The sequence below is a fragment of the Carassius auratus genome, unplaced genomic scaffold (assembly GCF_003368295.1).
Source record: "Carassius auratus strain Wakin unplaced genomic scaffold, ASM336829v1 scaf_tig00217029, whole genome shotgun sequence".
In the NCBI taxonomy this organism is placed as follows: Eukaryota; Metazoa; Chordata; class Actinopteri; order Cypriniformes; family Cyprinidae; genus Carassius; species Carassius auratus.
The window spans coordinates 226,176-240,443 of NW_020528861.1; the positions used below are offsets into that span (position 1 = coordinate 226,176).

The following is a 14,268-nucleotide window of genomic DNA, read 5'->3' on the forward strand; positions in this document are numbered from 1 at the left end:
AGCCTAAGCTTTCAATATTTGCCTTTTAAATATATACAAATAATATAACGTGTAGCTATGATGTATTATTATAGGTAAAATTACTCTTGCAACGCTCTGATTTCTGAGAGATAAACAGAGAGGTGACAACAATGCGGTGTTTGATTTGCGCTCTTTTCACTCATAAAGTTTACATTCATTCACTTCTGGCGCTGATGCCCTGGCTCACCTGTTATCTAGCAAACACCAGACTCTGTCAGCTTTAGCCGAGTATTCAGGCAGAATTATTCCTTGAGCGTTATTCGTTTTTTAAGCCATTATCCGTGCCATTCCGAATAAGGTATTCGGCTTCAGGCACAACCCTAATTATTACATTACATATTTTATTTTTACATGCAACATAAATAAGGTCATATAGTAACAGCTCCACGCAATATTGTAATTCTAAAATTCACGTGGTACTTGCAATCACTTTGTATTCATTATGGTTAATGCATGCTGGAGTAGTCGATTGTTTCCGACAGTGCTCGACTAGTCTATGCAAGCACTAGTATAGTATGACAAAATTTTCGCTGTATTTATGTGCGCATGTCCAGTAGAGCCAAACGTATCCCTTCTAGCCTTGCTGCGCGCATTTGTCATATCCCGAGCTTTGCGTGTGTCTGTGCACTGTGCCAAGGCATCTGTCATATACATTTTTGACCACAGATATAATGTCAACAAAAAATAAAGTACATAAAAATTATTTGACCTTACAGTTCCAAACTTTGTTCTTTTATCCAAGTTTAGCTCCCAGGGTCGGACTGGGGGTAAAACCAGTACTCATTAGCAAGGCCCCAAAGGAAGAGAGGGCCCTTGAAAAGTATGAATCTGTAATATATATTTTTTACCTGGATATTTTCATGGGTGGGGGCCATGGGGGCCAATCAGGACTGCCTATGCATAGGGCCCAGGATCTTGTTTAACGCCCCTGTTAGCTTTAACCCTAATTATACACACTTGAACCTAATCAAGCTCTTACTAGACACACTAATCTTCCAGGTGTTTTAAGGCCAGTTGGAGCTAAACTTTTCAGGACATTGGCCATCCAGGATGTAGTTTGGAGACCCCTGTCCTACAGAGTTGTTACTTTGCACATGCTTTTTGATCATTACAAATAATAATGTAAAATTATTTTCTTAGAATAGGAGATATGCTTTCTCTCGCATCACAAACATTATCAGTAGTTAAGTATGTGGTCTTGAAGAGGACCCTTTTTTCTTTCATTTGGACTCGGTCTTGGACTTGGACTCGAAACTTTTGGACTTGGACTTGACTTGGACTCGAACCTCTTTGGACTCGGTCTTGACTCGGTCTCGACTAGTCCTGGACTTGGACTTGACTTGGACTCGACAAAGCCGGACTTGACTACAGCTCTACTTTGGAAATGTAGTAGGTTAAAGATTAAAAGTTACCCTATTTAAAATGTAATAGTAGTGTAACTTTTTAAATTACTTTAATAAAGTAATGTAACTAATTACTTTTGAGTACTTTTTGATTACATTTACATTAAATTTACATTTAATCATTTAGCAGACGCTTTTATCCAAAGCGACTTACAAATGGAAGCAGTCAGATCAACAAGAGAACAACAACAGTATACAAGTGCCATGACAAGTCTCAGTTAGTCTAGCACAGAACCCATAGCCAGGTTTTTTTTTTTTTTTTTTTTAATGAAAAGACAAGAAAAAGAAAAGTGCTAGTATTAGTTGGTTAAGTGCTGTCGAAAAAGATGAGTCTTTAGATGTTTCTTGAAAATGAGTAAAGACTCTTGAACGAATTGAGATTGGGAGGTCATTCCACCAGCTGGGCACAGTCCAGGAAAAGGTTCGTGAGAGTGATTTTGAACTTCTTTGGGATGGTACCACAAGGCGTCGTTCACTTGCAGAGCGCGAACTTCTGGAGGGCACATAAGATTTAACCAGTGAGTTTAGGTAAGTTGCATTCTGGATCAATTGTAGAGGTTTGACAGTACATGCAGGAAGGCCCGCCAGGAGAGCATTACAATAGTCCAGTCTGGAGAGAACTAGAGCTTGGAAAAGAAGTTGGGTGGCTTGCTCTGACAGGAAGGGTCTAATCTTCCTAATGTTGTATAAGGCAAATCTGCAGGACCGGGTTGTTGTAGCAATGTGGTCTGTGAAGCTTAACTGATGATCCATCACAACTCCTAGGTTTCTGGCTGTCCTCGAGGGAGTAATGGTCGTAAGGTTAAGCTGAAGGTGATGGTCATTCATCCAGCTAGAAATTTCACTCACTCAGGCTGAAATGCAAGCAGCTACCGTTGGGTCATCTGGTTGGAATGAGAAGTAGAGTTGGGTGTCATCAGCGTAGCAGTGATAAGAAAAGCCATGCTTCTGAATGACAGATCCTAATGACTTCATGTAGATGGAGAAGAGAAGTGGTCCAAGTACTGAGCCTTGAGGAACCCCAGTAGCAAGATTACATTTCTAAATTTCTAATGAATGTTTATTTGCAACTGTTAATAATTTTCAAACATTTACACCATGATCAAGTTCAATGCAGATTTAAAATCAAAAGAAATAGTTTATAGATACTGTTTTTGAAACCAAATCTTTGCAAACAAACACTGCATCTAACAATGGTTTGGGAAAAAAATGAAAGCATATATATAAACTCAAATACGGTTATCTAATAAGCATGTGTCCTATTTTGTGTACTAAATTCCTGTAAAGCTTTTTTTTTTTTTTTTTTTTTTTAAACTGCTGTCTCTTTGTATATGATATGATGATACTTTCTCAAAATAAGTAAAATGCTCATGAAGTGACGCACAGCAGTTTTAGAGATTATGTTTGTGTTCATGTACTCATAAATTGAGGCTGCAGAGGCTGAAAACACTGCAAGCTTCAGTAGGCCTATGTAGTAAATGAAACTGCGTGTCTGCGCCATTAATTTCTATGAGGTGTGGACTGGCAAAAAAAAACAATTAGGCTGGGAAATCTCACAAAACATTCTGAAACATGGACAACCCTATTTTGTGTATGGGCCTGACATGGTAAAGATTTAACTCCTTAGGTTGGGGACATTCAACATAATTAAGAGTTGTCTCCTGAACTGCACCTTCACTTCCATTATCCATCCATCCTCTCATGACTTTAATACTGAAGATTTTTATTTGACTTTTACCATGTTTTGTAAGTGCATTTTAGTTTTTTGGCAAATTAATTACCACTTGTATTTATTTTTACTACAAATTTCATGGTTAAACTATGGTTAGTGCCATGCCATAGGCTACATTAATTTTCCTAAGGATTGTGTTTTTGTCTGCACTAGCTCCCCCTAAACCTATGAAAAATATGATTATTTGTCTGCTAAATTACTACTGTAACATTACAATAGATAATGATATCGTTTATACAGTGTTTTGAGTGAGTGTGAGCAATGTGCTTCTGCTGCTTGACTAAGTAAACAAAGTCAAAACTACAATAGCATCTTTACAGATGAAACTGACCTGCACTTGAAACCCTGAACAGAAGTTTTGCTTTTCTGCTCCAGCTGTGCTCTTCCACAGTCCAATTTCGGGGCAAAAAGTAGTTTGAAGAGGCTGAGTGAAACATTTATTCCAAATGCATGTATTTGGTACTTACTACCTTATATCTTTACTCTTTCCTTTCATTCTTTTCATGGCTTTGGAAAACTTGTCGAAATGACGTCATATCAGTTTGTTCTTCGATTTCGTTTGAAGTATATTGGGGCCTTGTTTTGTTTTTTGTCGAGGACCATACCGCTGGACAGTGAGCAGCCAGTGCCACATTGGTTTGTCTTCTATATTGCCAGTGTAAACATCCAATCACAATTCGCTATAGACAGAGAAAGATCGCTTCACCCCATCTTCCTTATCGTTTTTTTCCCAAGTTTTCACAGCGCATTATCAAGAACAGGCTTGTTCTGCAGTGAGGGATGCAGGCCAAAGAGGCAGGCAGGAGGAGAAGAGAGTCGTTGAATTGGCAAAGTGCTTAATAGGGACTTGCAGCGGAGGCAGGCATCTAAACCTTTCCTAATGTGTGCACGCCATATGTGTAGAATATGTAAACCCTTTTTAATAAAACATAAATTAGTCCCCTGTGATTTTTTGGCCAAGTCTGTGTTCATAGAGGTTTCCATGAGCCAGTGTCAATAAAGCTAAATTAAAATAATAATAATAATAATAATAATAAACACAATATTGTTAGACCTGAGTTTTCTTCTTATCCAAAACAATATGTGATACGAGTGTGATGCATAGGCTAGTGAGGCTACATACAGAGTCCTACACTACCAGTCAAACATTTTTGAACAGTCCAAAGATCAGCATTTTCTGAAGTAAAAAACTTTTGTAACATTATACATTATATGTGCTATTTAAAAGCTTGGAATAAGTATATATATATATATATATATATATATATATATATATATATATATATATATATATATATATATATATATATATATATATAAATTAAAACTTATTTAGCAAGGATGCTTCAAATTGATCAAAATTGATGATAAATACATATATTGTTACATGTTACAAAACTGTTTCAGATAAATGCTGGTCTTTTGAACTTTCTATTCATCAAAGAATCCTGAAAAAATATATACTCAGCTGTTTTCAATATTATAATAATAATAATAAATGATTGTTTGAATAGCAAATCAGCATATTTGAATGATTTATGAAGGATCATGTGACTGGAGTAATCATGGTAAAAATTCAGCTCTGAAACTGCAGGAATAAATTCGATGTTAAAATTCAATTCAAAATTCAAGTAGAAGACTTGAAAATGTTTTCATGTATTTTGGATCAAATAAATACAGGATTAGTGAGCATAAGATAATTATTTAAAAAACGTAAAAAAAATCTTACTGTTCAAAAAAGTTTGACTTTTGTCGCAGTCCAGCCCTACCTACGACCATCCTTTGTCTGTCAATGCGCTCATTTTCATCAAACTGAAGTAATATCCAGCTCCAGTCCAGCAGGGGGCGGAAGTGCGTCACATGTTGCTGCGTCTCGCGCAGAGCTCACGACGGAAGTAGTGCGGGTTTTCTTTCTGCTGCTGTGTGATTAACGTATTTCAGGTCGGTTATGTGAATTTACTGCATAATGTACTTTAAGATATTATGACCTTGTGCTTTATCGTATCTCCCTATTGTGTGTCGGACGATGATTTATGTTTTACAGAGAAGCGAGTTCAATATCATGTTTTAATACTTCAAATGTAATGTAAAAATATAATAAAATTAAGGTAATCTGAAGAAACATCTTACGTAAATTAGTTTTATCAGTCAGTTATGAATGTGTTCTTCAGTAATCATGAAGTGTTTGTGTTCAGATGTTGATCATGAAAGCGCAGGTGGATGTGGTCTGCTATAAATCAGTAGGAACTGATCTGTCCATGCTGGATATTGAGGATTTCATCACAGAAATCTGTCAGCTGAAGAAAGAGGTGGCTTCACTGGAGGCAAAGCTGAGAGAAAGAGGAGACAAACTGAACAGAGAGGTTTGAACAGATCTTCATTTCATCTTTAGCTGCTAATATGGACTGATTGTTGTATGAATCAATGTCTTATTGTTAATCATACTCTCACTAGATATATTACTGATTGTGTTTGTCAGGATGTGGAGCGGGTTTGGGTGCGTGAGACTGATGGGACAGAAGCTCAGGATTCAGTCTGGAGCATCAGAGATCAGAGATCCAGAGACACACAGGACTCAGAGCTCAGCCTCACTTTACTCTGTTATACTGACGCTCAGGATCATGAATCCACTGATCAAACCTCTGACTGTAACGCTGGAGAACAGCAGATGCTGCAGACGCCGCTGAAGATGTGCTCCGTCAAACTGGTGGACTGCAGGAACCTGATCGAGAGCAGAGGAGAAGAAACCACTGCAGAGAAACAACAACAACACACTGAAGAGGAGGAGGAGGAGAATAATGGCCATGATGATGAAGATTGTGCTGAGAATAATGGGGATGATGATGATGAAGAATTCATTCCTCCAGGTTTGTTTCTCCTTTTATGACTTTTAGTTTTTTCATGACACTTGAATGTCATCAGAGACTGCAGGATCAGGTTTATATTGATTGATAGTGCAAATGTGCTGAGATATTTGAGAACATGATGGAAAATATTAGTAATGCTGAACAATGTACAGTTTTTTTTAATTTTTTTTTATTGTGGGATTAAAAATGTGCTCTTTTAAGAGCTCCAGGTTTTCTGTGCTTGTTTGTAAAGCTGCTGGATATGGCCAAATATCACTCTATAATTGTTTTGCATAGGGTTTCTGCAGGGTCTTAAAACTTATTAAAAGTTGATAGATCAATTTAGAAAAAAATAAGCCCCTTAAAATTGCAACTAAATTTATTTAAAAAAATGGCTATCCCTGTACAGCTGTGAACACCGTTTCCTTCAACTTGGCTGAGCTTTCAATGTTGTTATGAGAAAGGATGAAGCTGATTGGTTGGTTCTTGTCACATGACCCAGTGCGCCTGCAGCTTTCTGAAAAGTTGAAATGTCGCACCGCACTTCTACATTTTAAATAACAACTTGAGCGCACAGAAGAAATGATATGTGACCAGCCCCTTAGTCTGAGCTGAAGCCTGATTTGTTCACGTTTGTGTAGCTGCACAAATCAGTGGTACTTTAGCCCACCAGAAAGGGTGGAGTTGACCCCTATATAAGTGGTTTAGAGCGCCATTCATTACATCATTCTCCTTCAGTGATGAGGACCATCTCTTTACTAGGGGTGGTGAAAAAAATCGATTATTGATTAATCGCGATTATGTTATGGACGAGTATGAATCGATTATTAAATTTTCAAAAATCGATTTTTTTTTTTTGCATTATTTTATTTTGTGAACAATTTATACCGGGAGGTGAACGTCACGAACGCGCCCAGTTCCAGTTAGCAAGCAGCCAGAGCAGGTGTGTAAAATGAAACAGGAACGAGCAACCAACCGATCCACCCAGCTCCATCTGGGCTCAAAGCAAGCAAGTGGATTCATTTTGGTTTTCATGGCAGGAGCTCTAGCCCTCTTGGTGCCAGGGTCGAGTTACGGCACTGAATAAAACGGCCGATTTTGTCAAATAGGGTGTCAAATTTCACGCGACCTCCCCTGCACCAGATCGAAGACATGTAATACTTAATCTCTGACTCAAAAAAACGTCATGCTCCTTAACAAAATCTTCGAGAGCGCATTGAATCAGTGCGAAAAAAAGCGGAGATAGTGTGAGAGTGAGCCATTTTATCTGACCAATGTTGTCAACGTCAGCGAGTATTGGCATTAGATTATTATTATTATCATTATCATTATTATTATTATCTAATGGCATCAATAAAGCTTCAATAAACCCGCAATGAAGTGTTGGGACTTCTATTCGCGGTCACTGATTCTGAAGGGGAATATCTGTATTCAGAAGATGACGGTGATACTGAAAGTATAGCCCTACACCAAGCACAAACGGTGAATCCTTTGCCCATTGTAAATGGTCCTTTGCCAAATGTCAGAGGTGTGAACAATGTTTGCAGGGGTCGGAGTGTTCATTGCGAAATTAGCAGGCGTGTTATTGTTGCGGGGACGAGGCGGGAGATTTTTTCCGCGCTAGACATGTATATTTGTCTTCTGACCGCACCTCTCCGCAATCGCGGTGACAGTATTGTAGTGGAGACTTTGTCTAATGCCTCTGGGTATATTAGACGAGGTCGAAGTATTCATAGGACAGTTAGGAGGCAAGGTGGAGAGTAGCAATGACACTGACAGTAGTCCGAGCTGTGCACACTCGGCGCGTGCGCGAGGCAGATCTGGCCGCGCTGCTCGTAGCAGAAGCAGAGGCGATGTGACACGGGGCATAGATTTTGAACTAAACCGGTCTTGTCTACTTGTGTTTGTGTGTCATATGAATAATATAAATGTGCCCCATACATGGAATCAGAGTGCCTGCTGCATGTAGAAAACTGAAAATCCCAACCGCTACATGCATTCGGTTTGTTTCTACCATTTATTAGTAATGATTTACACAGTTTGTTTACTACTTACTGTTGTGAAACGGAAAATCAATAATCGCTAATCGCTAATCGAGAATCGTTAATAATCGAAAATCGACTGTAATCGAATCGGGACTTCAATAATCGTAATCGAATCGAATCGGGAAATCAGACAGATTAACCACCCCTACTCTTTACTGACTCTGCAACCAAGAAGTCAAAGGAAGAAGCTTAGCCTGCAGCTCACGGATATAAAAGAGTCCGGCAGAGGAAGAAGTGAGAAGCTTTCCCCCGTGGCTATCTGGCACTTAAAAGAGCAAATATCAAGAACAAATTTCAAATGTTGTGCTGCGAGGCAGAAGGTGAGTGCGTCATCTGTCTGGGCAGCACTCAGACAGAGCCGCCCGCTCACTGAGACGAATGCTTTGGCATTTTGGCATAGGAGATGGTGGTTCAGATGTTAAATTTGAAATGCATCCTCATGCAGATTTGCCCCTAGGACTGGTTTCTAAAGGTGAATCTGAAAGATGCTTATTTTCTCATCTACATAGCTTCCATCACAGACCGTTCTTGAGATTCGAATTAGGTGCCTATCGGTATGCAGTTCCTCCATGCGGACTGTCTCTGGCCCTGCGCACTTCTACGAAGTCTCTCTGAGACAGATGGGAATCTGCATATTGAATTGCCTTGATGATTGGTTGTTTCTAACCCGATGAGAATAAGAATTGGTAGCTCACAGAGAGCTGTTGCTCAGCCACTTAGAGCACTTCTGGTTGATGATAAAACCACTGAAGAATTATCTGTTACCCAGCCAGCAGGTTGCCTTTCTGGGAACAACTTTTGGACTGGCTTATGCAGGAAGGATCCCTGACTATTCAGCAATTAGCGGCATATCTCAAACCGGGAACGATATGTCCCTTCAAGGTTTTTCAGAGGTTACTCTGCCTTATGGTGGCCGGTGCCTCTGTATTACCTCTAGGCCTGATCCACATGCTGCCTCTTATTTTGGCCTGTGTTTCCGGTTTTGGCCGGTTGGAGGGCGATCTGGCATTCCTACTCAGCCCCAAAAAGCAACGCCAGTATATCAACTGCATAGAAATGTTGGCGGTTTCCTTAGACCTGAAAACTGTCCTACCAGCCTTAAAGGGGCACCAAATCTGAAGCCCCGTTCAGACTACAAGCAACATGCAACAGCAAAGCGACACAATCGCATTCATTTTGATCGAGAGCTGGCGATCTCCGGAGATTTGACAAAGTTAAGAATCCTACCACTTCATGCAAATGAAGAGCAACTTTTGGAAGCATCAGCCAATAGGAAAGAAGATAGTAGAGCTCATGTGATTGTTCTCCTCTCAGTTGTAGATAAAAATATGCAATGGAGGAAATTAGGCTCCGTTTCTCATTTATTTTGTTTGCATGTATTTATTTTAGAATTAGATTAAATTTAGTATTTTGCCTAAAAAATGTATGTACTTCGCAGAAAGAAACCTGATTCACTGTCAAGGCAACCAGTATTGAGAACACCCAATAGTTACCTCATCGCCAGCCCCTCATGACATGCAGTGACAAAAGTCGCTGCTAGGGCGAACAGGGCTTAAGGCCAGTCAGACAGCATGACGGTGGTGGCCTACATCAATCACCAAGGTGGTCTCAGGTCACACACTCTTTACAGGATGGCTAGTCACCTCCTCTTTTGGGCACAAAAAGAACTCCTCTCATTAAGGGTAGTTCATGTGCCAGGCTAATTGAACCTTTTTGCATGTATGCTGTCCAGAGGCAAGGTAGCCCCTGGCAAATGGGAGATACATCCTCAAATGGTTAAAAAAGCTGGTCAATCTACGAAGGGCCTACGAACCTCTTCACCTCAGAAGACAACTCTCACTGCTCATCATACTTTTCAGTACAGTGAGATGCTCCAGCCCACAACTGGCCCAGTGCTCATCTGTACATTTTTTTCCCCAGTTGCCCCTATTCCTCAGGTCGTCAGGTGGGAGTACCAAGTGCTGTCTCCTCCTAGTGGCTCCACTCTGGAAGTACCAGGACTGGTTCCCAAAGCTAGTGCAGCTCTCAACAGCAGCCCCGTGGCCCATTCTACTGAGGACGGTCCTTCTCTCATAGGCGAAAAGCATGATTTGGCATCCCCGGCCAGAGTTGTGGAGCCATGTATGGTGCCCCAATGGGAGCTTAATCAGCAATGCCCTAAAGTAGTTGCTCTACCACAAAGGACTGCTGGTTCCCTTATCTCAGGGAACCGTGGTTACATCAGTAACCGGAGCGTTTCTGTGCAAATGGTTGGAAGAAAAGGAGATGGAAACATGACTAATGGCCATGAGGCATACTGTTAGAAGGCGATCAGATTCAGATTAGAAGTGTTTACTGTAGGTTAGTTAACCACTGAACTTATAGTTTTACGGAGTTCTATGTGTTCACAGATCTTCCCATTATAACAGGAAAAATGTTTCTCACATAATCCACATTTTGTTTGTCCACGTATACTGTTTCAGGAATGACAAATGTAAGCCTAAAAAATGAAGTCATTGCTATAATTGACAGTGATGAATATTGTTGCAGTGTACATAAATTAACTACATGACAAGCCGATGATTAATAAATACTTGATGTAGGGCTGATCCGAATACCAATTTTTGAGCTTTGAATCTTTGGTGGTAATCAACACAGAATATTCGAAGCAGCGGAGGGAGGTGCTGACCATATTATTCTCTCTAATAAAGGCAGGATTCTCTGTGTGTCAGTCTGTTTGCATTTATATTGTGTCGAGAACCGTTCATCCAGTTGACTTCACGTGTGGTGGGTGTGTTGCTGCGGACCCAAGTGAGTGCAGTGATGCATTTTCGTTCAATATGGACAAGCGACACGTTCAGAATGAATAAACTTTTAATAACAACAGAACAGCACGAGCCAGTAGAGGCGCGCTTCATGTGGGCAGGGCTTATATGCTCCTAGAACGGACACTGCACTACTGATTAAAAAAAACACGCAGGTCTGTTAAGAACAATACTTTTAATATAGACAAATTATAATTAGGCTTGGCTACTGTACGTTTTTTTTATTTTTATATATATGACTGCCATATTCGCAAGTATTTTCCAAGCAAATTAAGTGCAAGTTTTTATCATGTGTAAAATTACTGATTAACATGGCGGATAAATGCAGCTCGTTTTTTTTTTACACCATCAATATACTATAGGCAAACTACTTACAGAATGACGAGATGTTTAAATTAATTATTGGCCGATATTTATCGTGCACCCCTACGAATGCGTCAGTCCTTGCCTTGGTAATAAAAGTGTTATATAAGCAGCGATATGGACGATATAGCAGAATCATAATAATTATTAATAAATTGCAAAAAGAATGTAAGAGCATTATGCAGACTAACTTTAATCAAGTATATTTTAAAGTTGTTTTATTAAAGTTTTGTTCCTTTCAGATGTCAGTGGTGGCTCATCTTCTGATGAAGATGAAGAAACACTCTCAACTTCAAAAGAGCAGCTGGAGACCAAGAGTTTCTCCTGCAGCACCTGTGGAAAAACACTGAGTTCAGAGGGTCATTTAGCAAGACACGAGAGAACACACACAGAACCAAAACAGAAAGATTACAGCTGTAAGATATGCAACATCAGCTTTCCTACCGTGGAGGAGAGGAAACTTCATTTAAAAGAGCACAGCAGGAAGAAGGAGTTTCACTGCAAAAAGTGCGGCAAATTGTTTTTAATTTTTTCTAAACTACTAGTTCACATGAATACACACCGTGAAAAGTCTTTCCACTGCAGCGAATGCGACAAGTATTACAGCACCAAATTAAGTCTTGATGCTCATAAGCGAATCCACACGGGAGAAAGACCTTACAAGTGTCCTCACTGCGAGAAGACCTACAACCACATATCACATCTGAGGACACATGTGCGTGTTCACACCAATGAGAGACCTTTTCAGTGCAGTGAATGCGAGAAAGCCTTCACAAACTCAAGCTCTCTAAAGTCACACCAGAAAATCCATTCTGACGAGAAACCGTTTCAGTGCAAACACTGCGACAAAGGATTCCGTCAAAGATCATATCTGAATCTTCACGAGAGGATTCACACCGGAGAGAAACCGTATCTGTGCTCCTACTGCGGGAAGAGCTTTTCAAATTCTACTCATTTTAAAGAACATCAGAGAATCCACACTGGAGAAAAACCATTTCAATGCAGTGTTTGTGGCAAGAGTTTCCGAAGGGGTGTTGCTTTACAGATGCACACAATAATTCATAGCGGTGAAAGACCGTTTAAATGCTCACAGTGTGAAAAGACGTTTGCTCGATCTGACGTCCTTAAGACCCATCAGCGAGTTCATACAGGAGAGAAACCTTACTCCTGCTCCATCTGCGGCGAGAGATTCGCTTATTTAGGTAGTTTTCAGACCCACCAGAACAAACACACTAAAGAACAAACTGCTCCTGAATCATCAGAGTGACTTTTCATGTCTTGGTCTGTCAGTAAAGGCTTTATTTTGGCAGTTGCTTTCATCATTCATGCCATGTGATATATGACAGTAACATCATACACATGATGATTTAAATGTAAAACATGAACCATATATTATACAACAGCTGAACTGGTTTTCTGAGCAGTGTTTAGTCCAGGATCACTGAGTGATTTCACTCTTTGTATAGTAGGCTATTCCACACCAGAGAGTGAGTCGCGTTATTTGTCATTTTATTTTATTTTTTCATTTACTTTGGAAATATTTTCATTTATGGAGCCAAGAGCATGAACTATTGGTTACAAACTGATCACTCAACATTAACTGTTAATAAAACAATTAAATAATACAATTATTAACCAACAATTATTATGCACATTAAATGTTCTACTCACAGTTGTCCCGATGTGCAGAATATCAGTGTGGATGCCACAGAAGGAGTTCAGGAGTTCACTGGAGAGATTTGCTTGATTAAAGCCCCCAAGAAAGATTAGAACAAAGTCAGGGTGGTGTTGTTATGTCTTGCAGTTAATGAATAGAGTTTCTAGATCTGAACAGCACATCTTATTTAACACTGTTACATCTGTACTCCACCTTTCGTTGATGTGAAAGCATGTCTTACCGCCTCACGATTTCCCCGTTGATTCTGGGAACAGCTGAAAGCCCAGCAGATGGAGTGCGCTGTCTGGAATGGTGTCGTTTAGCGAAGTTTCCATAAAACACAGGGAAGCAGAGTGTGAGAAATCCTTATTTGTCTGGGAGAACAGGAGTTTGTCCGTTTTGTTGGGTAGAGAGCGGAGATTTGCCAGATGGATGCCAGGCGATGGCATTCAGAATCACGAGTGCGCCAGCTCTTTTTCCCCATCTTCACGTCCTGAAGCATGTGATCAACACAGCTGCTCCACCGTCAATAATGTCCAGCAGAACATCAGAATAGTTGAAAAACGGTAATATATTGGGAGATGTGTGGTGCTGAATGTCCAGCAATTTGTCCCTGATGAGAAACTGATTGCAGTAATATAACTAAAGACAGGACAAATGAACAAAAACAGAGCACGTCAATCCTGTATCAGCGCCAGCGTTGAAAAATATGACCATGAAGCTATTTTTTTTTTCTTCATTGTGACTAGGGATGCACAGATAAGAAAATTTTAGGCTGCTACTTATAACCAATAATTCTTTAAATAGGAAAGCCGATAACTGATATGTTGGCCGATAAGTCTAAATCCACATTTTAACATTATTTGAGAGCTTGATTACCAAAAAGATATCTGCATTTAACACTTCAACATAAATCAAACATAAAGCAGCTTTACAGATAAATAAAATAATGCTTATTTAATGGAAACAAGTAACTGGACAACATTGTGTAAAAAAATAAATAAGGCGATAAGATTGAGTGTGTTAAAAGAGGTCTAGTATGTAAGGACTATTGCCAGAGAAATTGTCAAAATCATTAAATATTGTCATTATTAAGAGTTTGGCATTTCCAATTAAAGTAGACCTGTAAATGCACACGTGAACTCGAACTAGGTCCATTGTGGATGTGATCTTCCCTTAACAATATGCTAAAACATGGGCGAACAAAGATTGTTACATTATTTTACATTAATGATTTCATTATATGATAGACTTGCCCTGCAGATGTTGCAGTTCACTGTATTTTAAAATGGGCTTTTTTATTCTCATTTTAACATATAGATAAATTAAATAGAGACCAAAGATAACCTGTTAACCACTAAAGAGACATCAGAGCCAGCGGCACACATCAGAAGGTC

At 39.6% G+C, this 14,268-nt stretch overlaps 1 protein-coding gene and 1 long non-coding RNA gene across 2 annotated transcripts; both read left to right on the plus strand.

Moving 5' to 3' along the window:
• The first annotated feature begins 5,032 nt into the window (after positions 1–5,032).
• Positions 5,033–5,773, plus strand: LOC113099758 (uncharacterized). The gene is made up of 3 exons (XR_003289519.1): positions 5,033–5,097; positions 5,352–5,519; positions 5,636–5,773. It is a non-coding gene; the product is annotated as an uncharacterized LOC113099758 (long non-coding RNA).
• Positions 5,774–5,954: 181 nt separating this feature from the next.
• On the plus strand, positions 5,955–12,481 carry LOC113099761 (zinc finger protein OZF-like). Its single transcript, XM_026264706.1, has 5 exons — positions 5,955–6,023; positions 9,985–10,168; positions 10,253–10,345; positions 11,457–11,630; positions 11,760–12,481. Exons 1-5 carry the CDS (start codon positions 5,955–5,957, stop codon positions 12,479–12,481), a joined length of 1,242 nt encoding a protein of 413 aa, XP_026120491.1.
• The last annotated feature ends 1,787 nt before the right edge of the window (positions 12,482–14,268 follow it).

Coding starts and splice junctions, on each gene's coding strand:
- LOC113099761 (XM_026264706.1), top strand. CDS start 5,955: ATGGCCATGATGATGAAGATTGTGCTGAGAATAATGGGGATGATGATG. Junction 10,169..10,252: donor GGCCAGAGTTGTGGAGCCAT/GTATGGTGCCCC, acceptor CCCTTATCTCAG/GGAACCGTGGTTACATCAGT. Junction 10,346..11,456: donor TAATGGCCATGAGGCATACT/GTTAGAAGGCGA, acceptor TGTTCCTTTCAG/ATGTCAGTGGTGGCTCATCT.